Below are 26093 nucleotides of genomic sequence, written 5' to 3' on the forward strand. Positions count from 1 at the left end.
GGGTATAGTAAAAGGAAGTGTTTCAGATTCCTCCAGTACCTCATTGGATTCGGTAATAAAGCCAGAACCTTTTTCGGACAAGCAAGATGTTAACATTCCTGCTGATCACACCACCTTACAGTCACAGATGACTGTATTGATCCCGGATGAAGTTCATCTCAAAATAAAGTGCCACCAAATTGCACAGGTCCTCTGGTTCCAATACATAACAAAAAAATGGACTCACACACTTGGTAGTGGGAGGAGTTAAGAGTTTGATGGCCACTGAGATGAGAGATTTCCTGCGGCGCTCTGTGGAACTTATCACTTTAACAAACATGATCGCTAAGACTGAAGGTTGTGATTGTCCCAGATCGCAGTGGGAGTGTGGGTGTGTGCGTGTCACCTTTTCACTCCAGCGCAGAAGATGTTTATAGAAGTCGATCTGAAAGGCAGTGAGGGGTCATTACCAGGGTGACAGCGCCTCCGCTCAACGACAAACCTCCTCCACTAACAAATTCAGTTTTTCAAAGTATCACTGCTGTCCCTCTCCATTGTTGAAAGCTTCTGCATTCAATCTTGCGTATATACTGTAGGGGTGGGAATCTTTTGGCAACTCACGATTCGATTCCGATTATGAGGTCAACGATTCGATTCTGAAGCGATTATCGATGCAACATTTTTTTTTATGTACATTTCCATGCTTGATTTTCAAAAAAATATATATACATCTAGGTTTGCTACTCAGAGTTTGCTAATGACTTCCTACTTTTGTGATGATCATTAAAGACGGATGAATTAACTTATCTAATATTTCATAAGAGAGAAAGCTTTTGTCACAAATATGACTTTCTATGAACAATGCAATAATCAATGCAGCTTGCATTAAAACACAATATGAAGCATGCAAAAAAATTGGTTTCAGTTGTATTTTCCTTAGAATCTTTCGTTTCTATGTCATTAAAGGAAAAGCTGCTCTTGAGTTGGTAGGAGTTCTTGGGTCTGGCTGTGAGTTTGCGCGCATGCTATGCGTAGGCTGAATCGCAATCGTGCCAAGACAAATCAGATTGGCCAATGCACACTGAAGATAAATTCAATGATTAAAAATTTACAAAAACTATCCCTCTGGCGAACAGAATGTTGCAGCAGGCAAAATAATTCTGATTATTAATTTATCTGCATCGAGACATAATCGTTCAAGCGAGAATCGCGATGTATCGAAGAATCGATTATTTTCCCACCCCTAATATACTGTACATATAGCTACAGGCTGCCAATAGCCCGATTTTCTAGACTATAGAATGATATAAAATACTGTAATTATATGTTACAAGCAAGAAAAACAGGGGCCGGCCTCTGTGGAGATGGGGGCTTTGTTACGTCAGATTAAGCACACATCAAATCGTTTCAAGACCTCCATTGATTCAGAGAATGCAGTTTTCCCGTGTGTGTATTTGTGTGTTTACCGGAGATTCGAGGGCGTTCTCCTTCAGAAGGTGACAGCGGACAGTTTTGGAGTTCAAGGAGGCTCCCATCACCAGCGACTCCATCAGCGCTGCCACCTTTTTGGCCGTCATGGATACAAACGCCTGGACACACAAAGCAGTCGGCATCACTAAAAGAACAACGATGGCACTGATGCCCTGGACACAAATAAACAAACTGTAACGGAGACCATCAGTGCGGTACAAAGTGACATGGTTGCAGGTTTAAAGTAGAATGTATGTTTATGTTTCAACTTTACCGTGCAGTTTTCAGGAAGGATGAAGCATTTGTCACATTGGACGTTGCCAAACTTCTCCAAAACTTTTGTGATCGAAGACCAGTTGGAAGCATTCCATTCCATCTCTGGCAGATCAGTCACCATTATGGTGGCACCACTGGTGGCGTAGGGTAGGAACTATATGGAGAGAGAGCGGCGAAGAGACCAAGGTTAATTATTTGCCGTGTGTGCTTGTGTGAGTATGTGTGTTTGATGCCGTTATTAGACCTACATCCTTCCATTTCCAACACCGAACATCCAGACATTCTGTTAAAATGACAGACAGAAAATAAGCGCTGTAAAAAGTCAGCAAGGTCATGGTCAAATTCTTTATTATATGCCCAAATCTAACACCGGGCTTGAGGTACTTATTGATTGGAGAATGATTGGGGTTGGTAGATACTCACGAATTGATTTGAGGAAGAGGACTGTGGGGAAAACGTTGGCAACCAGAGATGGAGGGGCCACCGGTTGTACAGGCATTGTCCTTGTGTCGCCTTGCATGTCAGTGTTGTTGCTGAGCTCGATTGCCTTGTTGTCAGGCGTGGGTGTTATGTTGCTGGAAGTGGGCGTCTTGTTTTCAGACATGGTTGTCGTGTTGCCGGTTGTGGTCGTGTCGCCGCCAGGTGTGATCGTTACATTAACGGGCGGGGCCATCTTGTTGCCGGGCGTTGTTGTGCTGCCAGGCACAGTCGTTGAGTTGCTTGGCATGGTAGTCTTCTTGACAGGCGTGTCTGTTGTGTTGTCAGGGATTGCGGCCTCGTTGCCAGGCATAATTGGTCCTGTGCCAGACGGGGCAGTTTTTTTACCAGTCGTGGCTGTGTTGTTGCCGGGTGTGGTCACCTTGTTGTCAATCGTGATTGTTGACTTGCTGGGAGTTGGCGTCTTGTTGGCGTGCATGGTTGTCTTGTTGCCAGGGATGGTAGTCGTGTTGCCAGGGGTGGCCTTCTTGTTGCCAGGGGTGGCCTTTCCAGGGATGGTAGTCGTGTTACCAGGTGTGGCCTTCGTGTTGCCAGGTGTGGCCTTCTGGATGCCAGGTGTGGCCTTCTGGATGCCAGGCGTGGCAGACTTGTTCCCAGGCGTGGCAGTCTTGTTGCCAGGCGTGCTCATCTTGTTGCCGGGCGTTGTTGTGCTGCCAGGCACAGTCGTTGAGTTGCTAGGCATGGTAGTCTTCTTGACAGGCGTGGCTGTTGTGTTGTCAGGGATTGCGTCCTCATTGCCAGGCATAATTGGTTCTGTGCCAGACGGGGCAGTCTTTTTACCAGTCGTGGCTGTGTTGTTGCCGGGTGTGGTCACCTTGTTGTCAGGCGTGATTGTTGACTTGCTGGGAGTAGGCGTCTTGTTGGCGTGCATGGTTGTCTTGTTGCCAGGCGTGGTTGTCTTGTTGCCAGGGATGGTAGTCGTGTTGCCAGGTGTGGCCTTCTTGTTGCCAGGCGTGGTTGTCTTGTTGCCAGGCGTGGTAGTCGCGTTGCCAGGCGTGGTAGTCGCGTTGCCAGGTGTGGCCTTCTTGTTGCCAGGCGTGGTCCCCTTGGTACCGGGTGTGGTCGTTTTGATACCGAGCGCAGTCGTCTTGTTGCATTGCACGGCTTTCTGTGTCACAGTGATTGGATTTCCACCAATCTTCAGCTCCGTAAAGCCGAGCAAGGCATGAGCGGCAGCTTCTTGTAGAAAGTACACCGTGGCCTAAAGACACAGGCATACAAAGCACATCTTTTCAGGAGCCACTCATAATAACGCTGCGGTGTGTGTGGATGTTTGGAGCTCGGTCTGAGCAGTGGTTAATTTTAGTGTCTGCGGCCGAGTGAGGGTAAAGCTTCTAAGCGTAACATTTCAAATACAACGGTAAAAAAATAAAAGTATCACGAGTTGTTGCATCCGTTGTAACGTCCTTTGAAGAATAACAGCTCAAAAACACTTTGATCTCACCATGATTAATTCCACCTTAAACTGTGGGTTCATGTTCACTTACACTTTAAGTGGAAATATGTCATGGGTCTGGTTCAGTCCCAACAAAATATACTCTGACTTCAGGAGTTAAACTACAAGGGGTTAGCGCTCACCTCTTGTCGCTGTTGCGCCACAGAAATGAGTCTGCTTTTTCCGAACTTCTCCACAGCGGAGAACACCTGCTGCTGGGTGACCGTGGAGGGAAGCCCAGACAGGAGCAGGGGAGGGTGGGCTGGTACAAATCCCAGGAGACCCGACTACACCCAGAAGACACAGAGTTATACACAGATACACGGAAAGAGACGAGGACGCAGAGAAAAGAAAACATGAGATTCAAGTGGGAAAGACGGAGGGTGAAAACTACTCAACTACTCACCCCTGGAGGTTTTGCAGATTTAGTTGGGACACTCTTCTTAACCAGCACCTTCTTGATTCCCTTAACAGAGGAAGAGGACAAAGGTGGTTCATTCCCTCCTTTGGTCGAAGAAGTGGATGCCTGCTTCTGTTCATCTCTAGATGAGGAAGAGGAGGATGGCTTATTCTCGTCTCTAGATGATGGCTTCTGTTCATCTCTAGATGAGGCAGAGGAGGATGGCTTCTTCTCGTCTCTAGATGAGGAGGATGACCGCTTCTGTTCATCTTTAGATGAGGAGGAGGAGGATGGCTTCTTCTCCTCTCTAGATGAGGAGGATGACTGCTTCTGTACATCTCTAGATGAGGAGGAGGAGGATGGCTTCTTCTCGTCTCTAGATGAGGCGGATGACAGCTTCTGTTCATCTCTAGATGACGAGGAGGAGGATGGCTTCTTTTCTTTAGATGAAGCAGCGGATGATGATGAAGCGGCCTTCAGCTTGGCCAGCTCTGCCAGCAGCACTGGGGCCAGAGACTGGACCACAAGCTCTAGACTGGAGGAGCCAGTGAAGCTCTGGACACCTTGAGGGGAGGAGCGGGAGAAGGAGAGGAAGATAACAGGGGGAAGAAGAGGAGATGGAGAGAAAGAGAAGAAGTAGAGAGGAAGAGGAGAAGAGGCGTGACGATCAGAGGAAGACGGGCAAGAAAGACAGAAGAAACATTTCATTAATGTAAGTACTATGAAAATTACCCATAAGGTTAACTGTGCGTAAAGAATAAATCATTCCCTCTCCTGGCTTATCCACGAGGTCCTCTACCTGTAACTCTCCCTCTCTCTCCATTACTGGTCTCTTACCAGAGGATTCCAGTAGTTTCTTGGCCAGCTGTTCTACGCTGGTCTCCTCTTGTCTGCGACCCGAAGACCTCCCATCGTGACTGCGCGACCGTCTTCGCTGAGAGGAGGGGTGCGGGGATCGAGACCCAGAGCGTGACCTGGAAGGATCAAGATCACCATGAATACTAGACCATCGGTTTAACAACTACTACTTATTACTGTGAAATGTATTACCGCTTCATTCACTAATAATATCAAGAAATAAATATTAACCTTGTGTTGATGTCACTACTTTACAGTTACCAGTGGTTTTGATTGGTAACGAGTGGTAAGTCGGTTACTGTTTTTATGGTTACTAGTGTACCATAAAACCATTCAAAGAAACAAGTAACCCAACAACACCTGCGGTTGGGTCTGGTACCACGTGCATGTCGGGGCGATCGTGACCCCCGACCCCTTCGTGGGGACCCAGAGCTTCGCCTAGATCTCCTGGCTGGTGAGGCCGGCCTTTTGCCACGGTAACGGTCGGAGCTGGGGGAGGAGCTTGACGAGGAACGGGAGCGGCTTCTACGGCTGGTTAATGAGAAAGAAGGAACCAATCACAAAGAGGTGAGGTGGAAGGGCCAGACGGGAGGTCTTATTATCATCATCAGCTTGATTTCAATCATGTATATTATTAAAGTCAGTGAGTATGAAGGATAGTGCGGATGCATTTGGTGAACTACACCATTGAGATTGAAGGAATCACGGTTACCTGTGGATAGGTCTGGAGCTACGGGGTGAGCTAGCTTTACCGCTGGTTCGCTTCCAATCTGGGGACCGCAATCTCGCTGGCGACGTTGACCTCTTTCTTGAACTCGACCGCTTCCTTCCTGAAGACTTTGACCTTGACCTCTTCGTCTGTGGGGACCTTGTCCTCTTCCTCCGTGGAGACCTGGACCTCTTCGTCCGTGGAGACCTTGACCTCTTCGTCCGTGGAGACCTTGACCTCTTTGTCTGTGGAGACCTCGATCCTTTCCCTCCTGAAGACTTTGACCTTGATCCCTTCCTCGGTGGAGTCCAAGACGCGAGTGCTTCCAAAGTGCTCCTCGGCAAGGGAGGGGCAGAGTTTGACGGGGCAGGACCTCCATGGCTGGTTGCCTGTAGACTGGGCCTGGAACTCAGGGAGGAGGCGGGGACTGCGGTTGTCGTGGGGGGCTGCTGGGATTCTTCAGGGGCTGAGCTAAAGCAGGAAGACGAGCAGACATACAGTAATGTCAAATACGGCTAAGCTTTGAGGGATTTATTCTCATCGTTTGATGTTTGTCGTCATGTGCTGCCCATCATTGACACATTTGTTCAAGCAGAAAACATTCCCCTTCAGTCACACCTATCAAAGCTGCGGTAGGCAATTTATTCGAGCAACTTCACCTTAACATATTTCTGGAAATTCTCAGCAATCAGAAAAACAACCACTCTGTGGCTGTTCTGTAATAAGCCTGCGTGATCAATTCATTTTGGCCAGATTAAAATGATGGGATGCCCCAACTGTCTTGTCGACCTACCTAGATTTGCACTCTGCCTGTGCACAAGGCAAGGCAGACCTGTTGCTAAAGCTAATGAGCTAGTCGAGGGTTTTTTGGGAGGGGAGGAGGGCCTGAAAGGGGAGGGGTGGCATATTTTTCGTTTGTACGCCTTTAAATTGACGTTTATTCTTGCTTGTTCTCCAAACACTTTAATTCAGACATTTCACTTCTTATATCTCCTTACTCTAGTTACTGTTCTGATTGGTTTCACACACACACACACACACACACCACACACACACACACAAAAAAGGGTGTTCGAGACTTATGTTGGGGGAACTTACTCAAGTGAAACTGTATCCGGCTCCCATTCAGAATACCTGGACAAGAGAAAAGCACATACCTCCAAACATCAGACTCCAACCACCAACATTGAGGACAACAGCTTTTTGTCTAGTTTGAGTATGAGGTTTACTGACTGTCTGCGTAGAAGTCTGCAACCGGCAAGGTGGACTATGTGATTCCTGTGTTCTAGCCAGTCCTGAAGGAAACACACACAGGAAGTGATTAAGTTTAAAGGCGTGTGTGCGCGTCTGCGTAAAGTCCATCCTTTTATATCAACACAAATTTTTCCGGGATGTTTTATTGCACACATATTTTATACCCTTATTGCAGGGACAACACATTCTTTATAATAAAGCACCTTACCTGCAGGAGTAAAAATAAATAAATAAAAAAAGACGTGTGAAAGTGTGACTATGGCAAAACACATACACAAGACTACAACCACTGTGTGTGTGTGTGTGTGTGTGTGTGTGTGTGTGTGCAAAGGCTTAACTGCAGCTCTTCACAAAAAAGCCAGACGTTGATAATGAAAAGATACATATGTATGAATCTGAATTGCGTCTTTTGTACTGAAATTTATGTACTGAGAAATATTTGTCAAACATTGACTCAACATACAAGATGTTATATCCACAAGAAAAGCAAAATTAAGACTTTAAGAGGTTTTAAATTTGTGTTTTCATTGTTGTCTTCAAGATTTTGGAACATGCCAAACATCCTAAATAATCAAACTAAATATCATTTAAAAAAAATATTACAATTATTAAATATAGTTACACGCAACCATAACGGGGTCCAACTGTATGACAAGCATGGTGGCCTAATGGATACATGATAGTATACATTGTTTGATGTAATGTAAAGAATAAAGACACGCCTCACAGAATGGTTGGTTGAGGTTGGACCTGAACCACCCCTGGTCATGAGGCAGAGGCAAAACCACGACACAACAGGGACATATTGACTGGGTAAGGCAGACAAGACTATACTTTAAGAAGTACAAGTCTTCCATATGTGGCGGTATGGTGAGCTTCATCGGTATGGTACTGTAATTAGCATTGGTAGGCCTTAAAAATTGGTTATCGGAAGTAGACTTATCAAAATAATCACCAACCATTGTTTTAAATTGTACCGTGTTAAAATCCATCGTCAAAGGGGACGTTTGCGAAATGACGTGTGAACCACTTTAAGGCCCTGCCTACGATGGAGAGAGGCCGCGGTTCAAGACGGCAAAATGCATCCAATTTTATATTTTTAAGATATAGACTTGAAATTTGGCATGGGTATACTATGGAATCTCCTCTTTGTAGCCGTATTTGGCAGCTGAGGCCAACATTTTATGAAATGTTACACCTGTTTAAACATCGGAGATATCCATAGATTTCACTTTAAAATATGTGTATCTCTTGTCTTTGGACTTATCGCAATGAATTTATCACCATATACTGTAGTCCCACAGTCATCTGGTACCTGTGTGCTGAGTTTACAGCTTTTACCATTACCGGCAGCAAATCTGGAAAGAGTGTTGGCCTTTGGTCAAGTTGTGGTCACTGCACTTTATCCAAATGGTCTGACCATATGGGATGCAAAGAGGCTTGAAAGTTGCTCATGACTAATGGTGCATGTTTAACAAGTTTCATGCATATTGCACTTTCCCAGCAGTAATAGCAGCCAGTTGAGAATTTGGCACTTACAGTGCATTTTATAGCACCACCAATTTTAATATAAAAAAATATATATTACCAACGAATACAATAGGGTTCCTAAGTTTTTTGACTTTCACATACATTCACAACAAATAACAACCAAATATCCGCGCAATGAGGGTTCTCCCTGATTGAGGTGAGCAGCTGTCTCTCAGTACCATGATGGCCCAAACCAGTCCATCCACGATGGGCACTGCGTGGCATCTCCAGTTGCTGCTTGACGGAGTTCACAACGTTGTCAAAGGAAGTTCTTAAAACCAGGAAATGAAATTTAACACGAGTTCACCAGTACTGGAATGTCGATTGCCCAATCACAATTCTTGTTTCCACAAAGTTAACTGAAGTTAAACTTTTTTACCAACCCTTCAACAAACATGTTTTTCAAGCAGGGTAACGCACTACAAAGTAACACTTTACCGCATGTTATTAAATAAATATGTTTACTTTTCTACATTTTTAAGTCCCAGACAGACCTGCACCATTTTGCATCAAACATCGAGTACAATACATCTTAAAAAAACGTTCACCGATCGGCGATAACTTTTAAGACAAGCGAAACACCCGTAGATGGCAATGTCCCGGTTAGCTCCTTATTCTTCGAGGAATGTCACAAGAGCTTGAAAAGGAGGAAGAGTGAATATTCCTGCCCAATGCGCACATTTGCCAAAGCGGGACATTGACAATATCTTGTGTTTCAGTCAAATTTTTAATTAATATTTTGATGACTTTTGCAAATAATTGGATTATTGCCTCAACATAGCAACAAACTCAGTCATATTGGTGAGTATAGAACGTTTCTTTAATAGATATTTGCTACTAGACCCTAGCCTTTAATACCACTGTTAAGGAATCGCAAAGGAGTTTCCATTTTTTTGGTATTGCAAAAGTAATCAAACAAGTTCATTTTTAATTTCAGTAATCTCACTAAGTAACACTTAAAGTGTATGGGAAACTAGCTCCCAAAAGGTGCGATAAAAACCACCACTGATGTACTCACCTTCATGACAAAACAAGGTTTGTTACAGAGACTACAGTTGTGGGGGAAAAGTTCAGGTTTGACACCCATGTAGTCGTTGATCATGGCCGCCGTCGGCACTCTCTTGTCAGCTGGCTTGACTGGCGGAGGTCTCTGGATGGATTCATCAGATGCTGGAGGTGGCCCCTGGTTCGTAGGGATGGACCTGGGGATGGGAAGTGGCCCTGGATTGGTGGCTGGAGCTGGTCTCTGACTTGTATTCCCAGGTCCTGGAGCAGGTTTGTGACTGAAAGTTCCTATGCCTGGTGCTGGTTTTTGAATGGTAGTTCCAACGCCTGGAGCGGGACTGTGACTGGTAATTCCGGCTCCCAGAGCTGCTTTTTGACATCCTGAAGACGCCACACGATGAGCACTGGAATTCCTCTTAGGTATGATATTGGTGGCAGTAGGTTTAGCAACAGGTGCTGCTGGCTGCAACGCAATAGGTTCCTTCTGTGGGGAAGCGACGGCAGTCTGGATGGACTGGGCGGCTGGCCTTTGGCTCAGTGAAGCCTTCACACTTGGTAATGGACTGTAAACAGGAGAAGAGATGCTGAATCTCTGTGAACCATTGGAGAACACTGGAACACTGGGTATGGCTGGTGCTGCATCCTTTGGTTGAATGTCCCGCATTTGGCTCATATAACTGCCTCTGTGGTGTCCTCCATCCTTTTCTTCTTCACGGAAGCCTGAGGTATACGGACGAGTGTGTCCGTATTCAATCACTTTACTCGGCTGCGGAAAGGTAGGAGGAGCTTGCGCCTCACGCTTTACTTCGGCCCCGGACGCCGCCCTGGTTTCTGGGGCACACTGGCTGCCATGAGCCTGGTGGCCCGTGCTTGACTGAGAGGCAGCCGATGAGTTTTTTGCCTTCTTTTGGCGGATGTCTCGCAGCAGGTAGGGTAGGTTGGTGGTAGAGAGCTGGTCTTCTGGGTAGGCACAGAGTTCCTCCAAGTCTTCTTCCTGAAGGTCGAAGCGTTGGAGGATGTCCATGGCTGAATTACAGGTGAATCTGGTCTGGTTGTTATCAGCCTCTCTTGAGGTGGAAGGATGCTCATAGGCCAGTGACGATCGAGGAGACGGTGCAGAATCTGCTGATGCCGTAGAAGGCCTGTTGCTGCCAACATGTTCATCACCACTTGAATAACGGGAGACTGGATATCGCTCAGAAGATGGGGAGTAATGTGATGGGTGAACGTTTGTTGCAGTGGGAGAGAATGAATTGGAGTGATAATTGCTTGTTTGTTGGCCCGAAGGCCAATGCCAATTTGGGGCACCACTTGGCATCGTTTCTGAATATCTAGAAAACTGTCCATCGGAGATGGGCGGTGATGATCTATAGCCAGTGGGCGCCAAGTCCAGAGATCCCTGAGGCCAAGCAGTTGTATGAGTATTCTGGTCTGGCACCGGCTTCTTTAATATCGATTGGAGGCCCGCTTCCTGTCGGGCTCTTTTGATGTGGACATCAATGGAACTCTCCAATTCAGTGGTTGGCTTACTCTGACCAGGGATATAGCCCATAGATCCAGGGTGCATCGATGGGTACATGTGGCTGGGATTCATAGAGGTCCCGGCGTAGACACCATAAGATGCATGGGTAGAACCAGGTGAGACCATGTGAGAAGGCGCTCCAACATTTCCAGGGCCTACGTGGGCACTTGGAGGTTGGTAGGGCTGATGTGGGGAATCCTGTCTCTCAGGGGAATAGGGGTTATACAGATCGTGGGACATGTTAGCGACCTTTAGAAGGCTGGTTGATGGGGGAAGGAGCTGGTGGCGATACAAAGCAGGGTTGTTGGAGACAGAAAGCAAGAGAGCTGCTAATTTCAGTCAGAGCTAGCTTGGACTTCATCTGCGCCAAATGAAAACGAGCTGTCTGCTGGCCAATCGGAAGAGAGCTCCCGTGGAGCCCCTCCAATCAGGGGGCTTAGAGCGGCCCGGCGGCAGACTAGGGTCCAACAAACCAAAGCTGAAAATGGTTAGAAACAAAAAAAATAAGGTTATACAGATGGATAACATGGTGACATTTTAGGATCAAGTTATCTTCGTCATCAGGGGCCTCTGGTGAATGGATCCAAGCTGGTTTCCCCGGACCGATCAGGAACAGTCCAATTAGCCACGTCCTAGTTAGCGCTGTCAAAGCTCCCTGTTGCAGGTAGGAATTGAAGACATACATGGCACGAGCAAAATACATTCTGGTAGTAAAGCAAAAAGCTAGCAGGAGGGACGGGAGCTCCTGCTTCTTTATTTGGTAAACACGGAATGATTTGTAGCCACAAGCAAAAAACGTCATACGACCATTGACATTGCATGCCTAGTAGGGTTACCGCGGTATACGGTATTACCGGTGTTACCGGTGTTGGCCAACACCGATTACTCGATGTTGCACACCGGCAACACCGAGTTGCTTTTTTTTTTTTTTCAGTAATAAAAAACAAATTCAGTAAAAATGAATAATATAATCATAATTAAGAAAATGTAAATGCACAGAATAGGCCACAGTTCCGCTCTGTGCGGGAGAATTGTCGCGCCGAGAATTGACATGCTTCCTTACAAGACCGGTAACCATAGCAACGCCGGTAAACAAACCCCGCAAAGCCCAATCCCTACGTGAGCTCCCCGCGCTACGGCCATCCGGAGGCGCACAGAGCTTTTGGCCGTGATATTATGATGTATAAAATTATATTATACTAGTATTATATATAGAACGTTATAAGACGCCGAGAATATGCGCGCTGCCAGCCGCTGTCACCGAGTGTGAGAGGAGAGTTGACGGAGAAGATGGCGGTTGACCTATAGTTTCGAAGTTAATACCGTTTATACCGTTAATACCAGTGTTGACACAAGCGTATTACTCGGTGTGAAAATATCCACACCGCGGCAACCCTAATGCATAGGAAATTGTTCAAATTAAAGTTCCATCTGCTTGGAAATTCTTCCAAGCAGATGGAAGAATGAACAAGTTGATGGGGAACCGTCAAGTTATGCTATTTTCAAAATAGCTTCATACGGGTGCTATGAATAATAAAAATAAAAATCCACAGTAAAGTAGGTGTTGCAGACCGTTGCAGACAACGTCTTCGAAGCAGAATCTCTTAAATAAGATAATAGCCATTGGTGGCATCTTCCCTTTAGCATGTTTTTTTAAATGTGACTGTAATAATCCGATCATGCCAGGGCGCAGTAACTCTCAAACTGCTAGACACTCGAATCTTACTGGTGATCGCGTTTTGTGTTGACTGCGACACAGCTAATTCAGCGTGTGAATATCTTTCAAAAATCCAATTTCTTTTTAACTTAAACAAAAACAAAATCAGCAGATTTACCAGGAATACGTCTTTCAAAAAAAGTGGAAAGTGAGTCAACCACGCAGGGCGACAGCCAGCTCTTCAGGAGCAGTCAGGGTGAGGTGTCTTGCTAAGGGACACGTAGACACTTTGCTTGGAGAACCCGGGGATCGAACCAGCGACCTTTCTGGTTACCAGTCAACCCACTCCACTAGGGCTGGGCGATTAATCTAATTATGATCGCGATTTCGATTTAGCGTCAAATGATCACAAAATTAACATTTTATTTTTTGGGTTTTATAGAAAGGGCGAAAAAGCTGGATACATATCTGTATATTATTTTAGATTGGAACATTATATTTTTGACCATTTTGTGTAATTGGTAGGGTTAAACTCAAAAATAATCGTTTGAATAATCGTGATTTCAATATTGAGTCTATATAAATGCTAATGCACAACCAGAGGGGAATACATATCAGTCATACCAAATAATAATGTTATTGCAATTTAAGTAAAAAGAAAGTTAACCAATTCATCTAACAATAAATACAAATAAACAATAAGTGCCCTGCAACTTTTAACACATTCACTTTTGAGGCATTATATTGTCTGTCACGTTGTTTATCTGGTTCTTACGAGTCCTGCGGTGTAATTATCTGAAATGTATCGTTTTCATCTGAGAAATGCAACTACTGCTCGCACATAAGCCAGGGCCACCGAAAAGTTGGATCTCAGAAAAAACCTTGTAAATGTAAGTAACTTTATCATTAAAAAATTTTTTGGGATAAAGGATAAGTGAGCAAGTAGAACTAGTTGACTTTATTCAAATCCCACCCCCCATGGGCCCCACACCCACTCGGCTGTTGATTTATTATTTTTAAGACTGACCTGAGAAACCAGTTACAGGGGAAACACCTGGCCAGTTGCACATTCTTGAGCTTGAATTAGTGTAAGGACAGGCCAGTGCCTCTCCAACTGATACAATGTGTTATTTACAACAAAGCTCCATTTGTTTATGTCCCTACAAGGACAAACCAAATGTCTGGTGCCTGGTCGTCTGGGTTAGACAAAGCCAGGGTCATATACCTTATCTAGGGACACACTGCATCGTTTCCCTTTTGTGATTTACGCTTTCTTTAGTATAACATTACACTGAACCTTTGGTTCGGTCGAGAAGAGGGATCGAAAGCCAAAAAGCACGTATGGAGAATGCTCCTCACCCACCTGCACTATTCAACCTGTCTGTACCTTGCTGCATTACATCCTATAAAAAAACAAAACATCTATTCAATCCTCTGATACAACCAGTCCAGCTGCCTTGATTTCCACAATAATTATTACTGCGACGAAAATACACAGAGAGACAATACAAACGGCAAAGAAATACATGCGTATTTCTCTGCTGTTTGTATTGTCACCGGTCGGAGGTACACACACCTACAGCAGCGCTGTAGGTGTGTTAGAGCAACATGAATTTAAATGCTTTAAATCTATTATGCAGCTTCACTTTTGGACTTACCCATGTCATAAAACATTCTTTATAGAAGTTTGCAGACAAAAAATGTAGGCAGGCTATATACTTGATTTATGTGTACTTTTTACAAACAATAAGTAAGTAAGTAAGTAAGTAAGTAAGTAATACACAGACACTGATTTCCTGTTCATATGTAAATATTTGACATTGTTGTAAATTGTATTTATTTAATTACTTAGAGCGTGTAAAAATGTACACCCTAAATCAAGTATAGCCTGCCTAAAATTTTTGTATGCAAACTTATATAGTTCACAGGTATGCTGATGATCATCAGCATACATATCAGTAGGTGAAAAGGTCAAGCCGCATAATAGATCTATAGCATATTTTGAGGGTCATTCTTTTTATCAAATGAAAAAGTGGGATTTTGGAAAAAAATAAGCTTTGTGTGTATCGAGCAGTTAGCGGAGTTCACCAGATGTGTTTTGATATGGGTAGGTCAAAAGGTCAAGCCGCATGGTGGTCCGAGGTGGTGGTCCCTCGGCAGCGGGAAGCGGGAGACATTCGCGGGCAACAATCCCTTTCTCCTCCATATCGCAGTTCAATCTGAACTTTAGAGCGTCAAAGCCAAAGTTCCTTTCCCCCAATTCATTCTCAACCATGGCTGAGATAACCCCCACTACGAGTCTCGTTGTGGAAATACCAGAGACGAGAGTCCGACGTGTTATGCGCCATAACACCACCAGCAGAACGGTTATCCAAATAACAAGGAAGTGTACAACACCTGCTTTACAGTCCAGGAGCTCTTTATCTCAATAATATCATACAATACATATATTATCACGGCCAAAAGCTGTGTGCATCTCCAGACTTCGGGTCGCGGGGGGGAGCAGCTCAAGCAGGGGGCCCCAGACTTCCCTTTCCCGGGCCACATTGACCAGCTCTGACGGGGGGATCCCGAGGCGTTCCCAGACCAGTGTTGAGATATAATCTCTCCACCTAGTCCTGGGTCTTCCCCGAGGTCTCCTCCCCACTGGACGTGCCTGAAACACCTCCCAAGGAAGGCGCCCAGAGGGCATCCTTACCAGATGCCCGAACCACCTCAGCTGACCCCTTTCTAAGTAAAGGAGCAGCGGCTCTAATCCGAGTTCCTCACGGATGGCTGAGCTTCTCACCCTATCCCTAAGGGAGACGCCAGCCACCCTTCTGAGAAAACTCATCTCGGCCGCTTGCACCCGCAATCTCGTCCTTTCGGTCATCACCCAAACCCCATGACCATAGGTGAAGATAGGAACGAACATCGACCGGTAGATCGAGAGCTTTGCCTTGCGGCTCAGCTCTCTTTTCGTAACAACGGTGCGGTAAAGCGAGTGTTTCCATGGTCTCTCTGGCTCAAAGTAAGAAAACCTCCAACTACCACAGTGCATTGCGCTCGCTGCCTCGCCCACCTGTTTCCGGTCTCCCGTCCCCCTCATTCCCCCTCAGTACCCGAGCTCCCGACCCCTCTCATTCGTTATTGGTGGCTAAATTGGCGGGAAATTTGCCACCAAAAGTGTGTTGTAGTCCTCGGCCCTTCTAGCGGGACAAGAGGTTTCTCCCGAAATGACGTCAAACGCGTCATTTGACGTCATTTCTGGAGAAAATTAGATGAGAAAAAAATGGGCCAAGGGGAGACTGGTTTGGACTAATATTTATTTATATTACAATAGCGATTTTATAATGATAGAACGCCGGTTCTAAATGGGTGAAGTATCCCTTTAACTTCTAAAAAATAAAAGGGTGTTTTTTGGAGAAAATTAGCTTTGTGTTATGTAGGGCAGTTAGCCGAGTTCCCCCGATGTGTTTTGACATGGGTAAATCAAAACGTGAAGCCGCATAATAGACTTAAAGCATTTATCAACATTAAAAATTGTTTTACAAAAGAAACTGTTCTATAGGAAGGCCTTGTATTAACACATCAAAGTTAGTTTGATACAAATTGGTCCCTCGTAGCCAGTGCTAAATCGATTTTTCGAACGTGTCGCATATCAAACGTCCAATATAAAACCGACTTTACCACTCTTACCAAGCGTGAGCTAGACTAGCTAGCTGCTAGCCCCAGAGGCACAAAACGGCGTGTGCACGTTGTTTGTGGTGCGGTACCTATCGGGTTACCAACACAAACCCTGATTCAGAGGATTTTTTGACAGACTAGGATGGCGATAAGCTCATGAAAGTTCAATGTTGACTGCGAAGTGAGAGAAAGCAGCACGCCAGCCCGTTGCATATCGTCGCTGCCCCTGAGTACACCAATCCGGGCTGCACTATTGAACAACATATACCTCACAGGATAAATGTACTATCAGACACCGGGCATATCTTACTTGTCTAATATCGTTGCTTTGTTTGGCTGGGAACCACGACTCCTGACGTCTCTCTTCAAAATTCGATGATCAGGATGTCTTCTTCTTCTAATTTCCGGTAGCCTGTATGCCTTTGCAGCACATTGCTGCCACCCACAGGACAAAAAATAAATAATCACACAAACAACCAAAAAAAAAAATATATATAGTCTGTCTCATTCAGTGTATGTACGGTAGTTTTTTGCTTTAGTCCTGACGTTTGAACTCTCCCATACACACACAAAGCTTCGCTTTGATTGGCTGAGATACGTTCACATACCGATGAGGAGAAACAAAAGACCACATTGCTCTGGTTATTATTATTTTTTTACAATATAGTGTATATCGCATATTTCCCAAATACTTTTAAAAGGGTCAGTCACGAAAATATTCTGTGCATATAATGTCACAATTTTACAATACATTATTTTTTTTTAATACACATTTAGAAATCTATCTGCCGAAAATTTATAAAAAACGTAAATACTGAAGCCCTGCATATCGTCCATAATTTGATAACAAGCAAGAAAATACACTCCTCCCCCTGCCCTGGATCCAGGTGCGCTCTGTATCTGTTTGTAGCTATTGCTCCATGTACAATCCTCCACTGGAGGTCTGCTGTCCGTTTTTCAACGGGCAGCTTGTACAGAGACCGCCAGCTGCCTTTCGGGGAAACGTCTGGACCAAAAAATTCTGTCCACCTAGACTCCTGCATGCCTGCCAAAGAGCGCAGGTTCAGAACCTTGGAGCAGATTTGGTACAAATCCTTCTTCCCTGCAGCATGAAAAATCTCCAGGTGTGGGGTTGTGAGAGACAGCAGCTGACCGAGCTCCGAGCTCCTGCCACTCCCCCACAACTGGGGTGATAGACAGAGCGGGGAAACTGTACTCTCCTTCTTCGCTCCACTGGTCACACAGACTGCGGTTTTGTGCAAATTCTCTCAGAGGTTGTTGCAGTTCAGCACAGACTTCCTCACCAGTCTGTTGATCAACCTCATGGAGGTGATGTTGCTTCTCTCTCTCTCAAGGCGTCCACAGATGTTGCCGTCATCTTCATCAGATGGCCCAGTTTGGTGCAGCTAGCTTCTCTAAGATGGGCTCGCAGGCTGGCAGACTGCAGTGTTTGAGTCTTTATGAGGTTATTATAAAACAAAGGTTCCTCAAACAACCACATGCCCGGAGTCTCATTTGTGGCACGTGCAACCTTAAAAATCTGCCATGCCTGCAATACCGAGCTGTAGAGAGGTGTCAGTCCAGTTAGGTCCACATCCTCAAGCTGTAAAAGGAAGAGCTGTTTATCATAGCCCAATCGCCCAGCTCTCTTCAGCAGCAAACGAGCTGTGTCAAACCAGCTTGGGCCGCAATTGTACAGCAGTCTTTGTGCAGTCTGGAGTCTAAAAGAGGCAATTTTTACCTGGATGTTAATCAGTCCCTGCCCCCCTTCAGCCACAGGCAGGTAGAGGGCTGCTGCCCGGAACCAGTGCCGGCCAGACCAGAAAAAGTCATGGATGGCTCGCTACACATGCAACACATCGGTTATCAGAGGATGTAACACTGTACGAGCTTCTACCGACAGTGTGACATGTGACTGCTTTCATTCACAACACAGCCGCACAGGCAGAGATACTGGGAATGTGACTAGGTCTTGAGCCGCCAAATTGCCAGTGCAGATTTCCCTGGAAATACATCCCCGTTCCCCATTCACACAGGACCCCATGCAGGAAATCTTCCGGAAGACTGCAGGGAAACGCTGCATGTGGGAAAGGGCGGGGGTTCATGGCGTCCCCCCAAGGCCTCTGATCCGTTTTGTTTCAGCTTCCCACATGCATTGGGAACACAGTCCGCTGGGGGTCTTGTCATCGAACCGCGTTGTCAAGCTTAGTGACGAAGAACGGAAGAGGGTAAGGGGGGTAGGGGGGGGGCAAGCTGCGTGTCTGTAAGTGTGTGTTTTTTTTCTGAGTGTGTGTTTGTGAAAGTGTGTGGGTGTGCGTGTGAGGGTGTGCGTGTGTGTGTTGGGTTGTGCGAGGGCGGGGAGCTGTGTTGTGTGGAAGAGAAAAAAAAAATGTTGGTGGACTCGGGGAACCTACGCACGGACGGTTTCGCTTTCATCATCCCTTACCCCCGAACACCCCCCCCCCCCCCCCACACACACACACACACACACACACACACACTCCACCTGCTTCCTGGAAAGAATCCTGAGTGGCCAGGGCGAGGGCCATGTGAATGGAGCCATGTGAGACACAGACCCCGTCCCTCCGGACCCCCCCAGCCCAAACCCCTCCTTGCCCAACAACCCTTCACCCCCTTGCCTTCATGTACTGGACCCCCACCCGCCATATCCAACCAGCTGAAGGCTCCCCGGACCGAGCTCTGAGCAGGCTGTCTCCGTCAGGCTGCCTCTGGTGAGGCTGTCTCTGGGAGGCTGTCTCTATGAGGCTGTCTCTGGTGAGGCTGTCTCTGGGAGGCTGTCCCTTTGACAGCAGCCTGAGCTCTGAGCGTGACACATGGGTGTGTGAGGGGGAGCAACGGACCAGAAGGAGCTTCCTCCTTCCTGCTCCCATTGACCAAGATGACATGAAATATGAGAGCAGTTTGATGAGAAGAAAGGCACGCTGGCGTACAAGTCCTCCATTTTGGATCTGATGTTATCTGACGGTACAAGGAGTTCTGATTGGTTTGGCTGCTGAATGTCGTTTATTATACTTTTTCTAAAATGTATGCAGAATAGGAACTCAAAGAACAGCAAAAACACATCCTCATTTATGGAACACCTTCCATTCAACACTGCAGATAAATTGCTGCGTGCCGCCACTAGAGGACGGCAAACACATCACCTGCAGGATACCACGACATCCCCTGCATCGCAAGTCAATACTGTCATTCTCTAACTGATACTCGTCACTCTTTTTGTGCTTGGCACTGTTCACTTGAACACAATCAGCTCCAAGCCCACATTTCCTGTTTCGATGTCTCAGTGTTTCCCCCAGCACTGTAAGGTTAAGGTGGCTGCCTTAACAACAATAGGGCCCCACCTTGACGACCAATGTATATAAAAAAAACAGTATATCATTTTTTTCTTTTCCTTTTCGTAAGGAAAGGAAACATACTTCCATCAGATACAAAAGATAAAGATAAATAATGCATTGGTAATACTTTTCACAATAGTCGTGCCATAAAGCTTTTTGAATGGAATTAAAATGGCGTAATCAGGTAGTTGTATATATTATTGCGAACTGAAAGCCTCACCGAAGACCGCAGGGCCACGAGACAAACCCCATTTTTGTATATACACGTGTCTGCCTGCCTGCGTGCGCGTGTCTCAAACAAATGTTATAAAAAAAACTTTTTTATTAACTGTTAAGTATCAAACTGGTTACATAAAGACATATAAACATATTATACAGATGATACATTGAGTTATAAATTAAATATATTCCAAATATCAAGTCCAGATGAGAGCTCACATTTCCAGTAAGTGATGTCCTAACTGGAAACAGTAAGGACATCACTTTAAGAAAGCAGCCCCAATCAGTTCAGACACGTGAAGAAAGAATAGAAAACCAGTAAAACCAATGCCATCTTCCAATTAAACGTAAACACAGTCTCATAACGACCGGGGAAGTATAGACCTCTGAAACAGCTGAAAAGATTGTCGTGAGCAGGTAGGCGGGGCTAGCATCATCCAGGGGAGTGGCCAGGAGCGGAGTCTCCTGATTGGCTCCTTGATTGTTCCTCTTTTAGTTTCTTGTAAAACACCTAGAAGAGGAGGAGGTGTTGAGTGAGTGAGTGAGTGAGTGAGTGAGTGAGTGAGTGAGTGAGTGAGTGAGTGAGTGAGTGAGTGAGTGAGTGAGTGAGTGAGTGAGTGAGTGAGTGAGTGAGTGAGTGAGTGAGTGAGTGAGTGAGTGAGTGAGTGAAGGTACCTTCAGGTTGTGGTAGTGACCCAAGCTGCTGCAGTGGAGTGTCCTGGCTCTGGTCTCGTCTTCGTAGAACACAGAACACAGATTACAGTAGAACCCAGCCTTAGGAACCACGTGCTCCATCCCTAGAGACAGAGACACACCGATAGAGAGGGAATTTTGAATTTAGCAATCATGTGACAAAATAAACATTTAATTGTGTCTCTTCTCTCACCCAGGGGGTTGTAGGGGGTGAAGGGGGGCAGGGTGTAGTCGTTGGCAACAGAGGAAGCGAGAGAGCGAACTGTCTTAGGCTCCGCCCCTCGCTCCTTCCTCCTCGCTTTGCTGGACGCTATAGAGAGACAGACAGTAGCCAACACGGTAAAAAGCCTAGGAAATCGAAGATATAACGTCTAGCTCTACTTTGTAGCTGCTCTTACACTGCTGTTTCCAAGCAGAAACACAAACCCTCAAATGTTGTACCGACTCTTGCACACACATTTACTTCTGAAGGCACCCAATAAAGAATTTTATTTTGAGCGTATTCTCCATTAGACTGACGTCGCCAGATAGATAGCCTCAGTCCTCCCATTCGATGGACTACCATGTGACCTTATTTCGGAACAAAAATGTAGGGTAGTCAACAGCGAGAGAGTAATTATTTTGTAAGCCTTTTTGAATTGCGCTTTAATTTATACATTTAATGTTTATCTAATCAAGAGATTAATGCAAGTCAAGAAAGTAGCAGTTTGTCAACATGTTTATTGAAGAAGAACTCACACCCACCTGCTTGCCCCTCGCTTTGTTTACGTTCACCGATGATGGAGGATGAATCTTTCTCTTCGTCATAGACCATCTGCTCCTGAGACACAACAGACTGAAGAGGAAGGGAGGTAGGGAGAGCAAGAGAGAGGAAGAGAGAGAGAGATAGCATGTTATAGGTTAGCAATCCGTACCATCCTGACCACATAGAAAAAACTAACTTTAATCATCGTCTCTCACCTCAGAATCCAACCTAGCCTCTGATTGGTTATCCGGAAGGGGTGTGGGTGTTTGCTCCGTGGTTCTTCTCTTCTTTGTTGCTTCATGTTCTGTCTTGGCATCGCTGCCTGTGACCTTACGACCTCTCTTCCCTCTTAAAGGCTCCTCTGAAAGCTGTTCCTCGACTTGCATCTGTTCCTCCTGCTCCCCCTTAGAGTTCCCCACCTGGTACTGTGGCTCCTCCCCCTTGGATGCTTTAGAACACGTTCTGGCGGCTCTGGTCTTTGCCAGACTGCTCCTCCTCGCTGGACCTAAGGAGTTGACGTGGGCCTCCTCTTGGTGATTTTCTTCGATGGAGTCGACCACCTGGTACACCTCCTCCTCATTGTCCTTCACCCTCTGTTGACCTTCTTTGGCGGCCATTTTGGATGTCCCAGACACCGGCACCTCCTCTTTCCTCCCTCGTCCACTCCTTCTCTTTCCAGCAGCAGGCTGCTTGTCATCGTGTGGCTCCTGCATTTCAGAGTCCACGACTGGGTCCTCCGCAGGGCTTTCCCTCTTCCTGGGGGGTGTGGAGTGCCTGGTGGACAGCGGCTTGATCGCTGGACTGGGGCGACTGGGTTTACCTCTCTTAGATCGTCGCTGTTCCATTTCAGACGCCCCCTCCGCTACAGCGGGCCTCTTGTTGGTCAGCTCCTCCTCTGTGGGGTCCTTGCTGTTCTCCTGCTCCTCTTTGGGAGGAGATCCCTCAACACAGTCCATGAGCTGGTGGGTGTCTCCTTCCTCTGTCGATGCACCGTTGAGTAAAGAGTCAGCTGCCTCCGAAACTACCGTTGGGGTTTGTTCTTCTACAATTGCCTCCTTCTCCTCTTCCAGGAGGACCTCCTGGAATGGCTCAGCTTCATCAGCGACTTTGGCCAACATTGCCTCCTCTTGGGGTTCAGAGGTCTGGCTCTCAGGGTCAGGGAGGCCTGGTGTCTCAGGCTGGACCGGGGTTTGGTGAGGCGTCTCCTCGCCACACTCTGGCCTCGAACGGAGCATCTGGTCGCTTGTCTTTTCATCACCCAGCTGCTCTTGTGTTTCATCCACCTCTACTCTGTTCTCCTTCATGTCTTCGCTGGGAGAGACGACCACATCCTTTCCTGCGACGGTTAACTCTTGCTGGGCCTTTCTCTTCCCCTCTTCCTCCAGACGTCGATCAGTGTGTAAGGCCTCCTTTCCTGTCAGTGATGCTGCACTTTTCGCTGCAGAGGTCTCTGCTGCTAACATTTGGCCAAACCTCGCCATGTCAACTTCACATACCATGGCTGCTTCCCTCTGTGACCCGTCCTTTGTGATTGGTTTACAAGCAGGAAGAGAATCCACCTCGGCCGTGGTAGTCATGCTTGTCGCTTCCTGGCTGTTAGGCTCATCATCTTCAGACACCTGGGCAGGAGATTCTTCACACTTAATCTGTTGTGTGTTCTGCTCAGAAGAGGAAGGGACTACTCCGGCCGGAGGAGGAGGGAGAGAAGAGGAAGAAGATGAGGACGCTGTGGCTCCAGACAAGGATGAGGAGTGGGCTGTCGTTGAGGTGTTGGACTCGACTCCTCTGGAGGTAGAGGAGGAGTAGGAGGAGGTGCGAGGGACCTCCTCCAAGACCTGCTGGTCTGATGGCACCTCCTTCTCCTTGGTTATGTGTGAGGGTCTGGTCTGAGAGTCACAGGCCTCAGAGTGGTAGGAGAGGATAACAATGGGCTCCACCTCGTCACCGACCTCGTCTATGACGATGAATTTGCCAGGCTTAAACCCCTCCTCCTGTAGTCCAGGTGGGTCCTCTATCAGGGCCTCAGAGACACCTTTACTCTGGGGGGGGGGGGGGAAATACAACACAAACCAATCATTAGCATTCATGTACACACACACACACACACACACACACACACACACACACACACACACACACACACACACACACACACACACACACACACACACACACACACACACACACACACACACACACACACACACACACACAGGTCATCGTCGTCACCTCCATGGTCTCCTTCTGCCCACGCCGCTCTCTCTTGGGTGGCGGGCTCCCGTCGGCCCTGCTCCTCCGGGAGAGAGGAGAGGAGGTGCTGGAGGAGGAGGACAGAGGAGGGATCTGCCTCCTCCCAACATGCTGGGACAAAGAACGGCCCTCCCCCGAGGCGGTCTGAGGACGGGACGAGAGAAAAGTAACATAATGCGACACCTTACAGCCAATATGTCCGCTGCAAGGTGTCACTCTGCAGCCAACAGACAGGATGAAGAGAGCGGAGACCTCACCACTTTCTCCTGGCTCGCTTTCCGTCCACCTCGGCCCACTTCCTGTCCACCTCGGCCCACTTCCCGTCCACCTCGGCCCACTTCCCGTCCACCTCGGCCCACTTCCCGTCCACCTCGGCCCACTTCCCGTCCACCTCGGCCCACTTCCCGTCCACCTCGGCCCACTTCCTGTCCACCTCGGCCCACTTCCTGTCCACCTCGGCCCACTTCCTGTCCACCTCGGCCTACTTCCTGTCCACCTCGGCCCACTTCCTGTCCAACTCTGGCCTGGCGATGCTGGTGGATGGCCGTAGCAAAGAAGCGGTACATCTCCTGACTCAGGGCTGGAGGCTGGGGGCCGGAGCCCGGGGGCCAGTCCTGGTCGTGGGCTGAGGCGCAGAGTTCCGCAGGGGCAGCAGGGGGCGGGGCGTAGGTCCGGAGAGGGGCAGCTAATTGGCCAGGCGCTGATGGGTGTGGAAAAGCTGATTGGCCAGACGTGGTTGTGGCAAGCTTACGCAATCCCTGGAATCTTCTTGGAACCATTTTGGACCTTATGAACTTAAATCTCCTGAGACGACCAAAACAATATGGTTGAATCAGAATGGATGAAACTTATCATAGATAAGACAAGATGTTGATAATGTTTATTATTGATCAGGAGACGGATTGAGCGAGACTCACGTTTGAAATTGGTATGGTTTTGGAAAATATATAGACCTGTAGGAGAGACTTCATTAAGGATATATATACACACACACACACACACACACACACACACATCACATGCATACATACACACATCTGAAGCTCATGTCGATGCTCTAGGTTGGGATCAGCAAATTAACACAAATACCTTTCATTGACTAGTTTGTCGTTTGTTTCCACGATGAGATTTGCAATTAAATTGTTCATATCAGTTTCACAAGGGATCTGGAAAACCACCTGGAGAGAGAGAGGTAGCAGAACAGAATCCATAATAGGAACAGTAGAGTAGAGAGAGAGCGAGACAGAAGTCATTGTTGTCATGGTAAATACCCGTCTCCTACCAGTCTACCTACCCCCTCTCCCTGCCCCTCTACCTACCTGCCCTTCTATCTATCTTCCCCTCTACCTGACCCTCTACATGCCCCCCTCTACCTGGCCCCCCTCTACCTACCCCCTCTCCCTGCCCCTCTACCTACCTGCCCTTCCATCTATCATCCCCTCTACCTGACCCTCTACCTGCCCCTCTACCTGAGCCCCTCTACCTGAGCCCCTCTACCTGTCCCCCTCTACCTGACCCCCTCCATCTGCCCCTCCACCTGCCCCTCTACCTGAGCCCCTCTACCTGAGCCCCTCTACCTGTCCCCCTCTACCTGACCCCCTCCATCTGCCCCTCCACCTGCCCCTCTACCTACCCCCTCTAGCTGTCCAGGGCCACAGTGAGACGTACCCGGTTAGAGAGGACCAGGCAGCTGAGGTATTGGGTGGTCTCCATGATGTCAAATATAAACTTCAGCGCTCTCATGCTGCAGTACTCAATCTCCGTCATCAACAGCCGGTCCTTTGACGCTTTCTCCTTAGGCACCTATATCAAAACACACATTGCTGTATCACAACACAGACTGCTATATCACAACACAGACTGCTCTATCACAACACAGACTGCTGTATCACAACACAGACTGCTGTATCACAACACAGACTGCTGTATCACAACACAGACTGCTGTATCACAACACAGACTGCTGTATCACAACACAGACTACTATATCACAACAGACTGCTGTATCACAACACAGACCGTTATATCACAACACAGACCGTTATATCACAACACAGAATGCCCCGTCATGACAGAATACTTAAATCCTTAATACACATATAAACCATTGAATTTGATTTTCTTCTTTCTTTATAACTAAGGTACTACTCATCGATTGGCGACATCAAAATGTTAAATCTATAATCAGTATCAGATCGGCTGATAAAAATATCTGTGATCGGTATCGGATCGGCTGATATCCCATTAAAAGGATCGGTATCAGATCGGCCATCACACATCAAGAGATTGGTGATTGGAATCGGCCTAAAACAGACTATAAACATACTCACCACATGGCTCCAATGAAGCAGTCGCTTGTACAATTTCAGCTGCAGAGAGAGAATACAAGACCTGTCATAACATCACACTCGTGTACATCATGATCACTCATTAGTACACCACATACATGATCTCTGATGGCATCACAGTGCGAGTGTGAGTTTGTGTGTGTGTCCTACCATACCTCTGAGGTGCAGGGCTTAAGATGGTCCAGGAGGAAGTGGAGGGTGAGGTCAGATCCTCCTATAGTGA

At 47.0% G+C, this 26093-nt stretch overlaps 2 protein-coding genes across 18 annotated transcripts in view; both read right to left on the reverse strand.

The window, feature by feature from the left end:
* The window catches only part of znf638 (zinc finger protein 638), a 63658-nt gene that overhangs the window by 17876 nt on the left and 19689 nt on the right, over positions 1–26093 (reverse strand). For 11 of the 16 annotated variants that reach the window (XM_060035918.1, XM_060035931.1, XM_060035930.1 and 8 more), the window contains 8 exons: positions 4896–5032; positions 4065–4621; positions 3802–3945; positions 2149–3424; positions 1974–2008; positions 1724–1879; positions 1446–1568; positions 386–424 (listed from right to left, as the gene is read on the reverse strand). In XM_060035918.1, the coding sequence (XP_059891901.1) occupies positions 386–424; positions 1446–1568; positions 1724–1879; positions 1974–2008; positions 2149–3424; positions 3802–3945; positions 4065–4621; positions 4896–5032 (2467 nt within the window). Of the gene's footprint in view, positions 1–385; positions 425–1445; positions 1569–1723; positions 1880–1973; positions 2009–2148; positions 3425–3801; positions 3946–4064; positions 4622–4895; positions 5033–5276; positions 5448–5628; positions 6097–6723; positions 6760–6858; positions 6921–9427; positions 11415–16569; positions 16709–26093 lie in introns of those variants that run through there. The other 5 variants (XM_060035919.1, XM_060035916.1, XM_060035926.1 and 2 more) reach the window with 4 other exon arrangements.
* On the reverse strand, positions 19920–24862 carry LOC132445792 (neurofilament heavy polypeptide-like). Of its 2 annotated transcripts, XM_060035938.1 has the most exons (9): positions 24612–24862; positions 24440–24475; positions 23780–24326; positions 23502–23666; positions 21488–23311; positions 21266–21362; positions 20721–20837; positions 20510–20631; positions 19920–20345 (listed from the first exon to the last, which is right to left on the reverse strand). In XM_060035938.1, the coding sequence occupies exons 1-9, from the start codon at positions 24782–24784 to the stop codon at positions 20268–20270; spliced, it is 3159 nt and encodes a 1052-aa protein (XP_059891921.1). In that variant the 5' UTR covers positions 24785–24862; the 3' UTR covers positions 19920–20267. The 2 variants fall into 2 exon arrangements, with proteins under 2 accessions (XP_059891921.1, XP_059891922.1); XM_060035939.1 differs by having other exon boundaries at positions 24440–24862.

Source organism: Gadus macrocephalus, chromosome 17, assembly GCF_031168955.1.
Source record: "Gadus macrocephalus chromosome 17, ASM3116895v1".
Classification (NCBI taxonomy): Eukaryota; Metazoa; Chordata; class Actinopteri; order Gadiformes; family Gadidae; genus Gadus; species Gadus macrocephalus.

What these genes read in the sequence shown, in the direction of transcription:
- LOC132445792 (XM_060035938.1), bottom strand. Translation starts at nt 24,784, where the DNA reads ATGACAACAATGACTTCTGTCTCGCTCTCTCTCTACTCTACTGTTCCT. An exon ending in CGAGGGGCAAGCAGGTGGGT is followed by an intron (nt 20,838 to 21,265) that starts GTGAGTTCTTCT and finishes GTCTCTCTATAG; the next exon opens with CGTCCAGCAAAGCGAGGAGG. An exon ending in GTCACTACCACAACCTGAAG is followed by an intron (nt 20,346 to 20,509) that starts GTACCTTCACTC and finishes CTCCTCTTCTAG; the next exon opens with GTGTTTTACAAGAAACTAAA.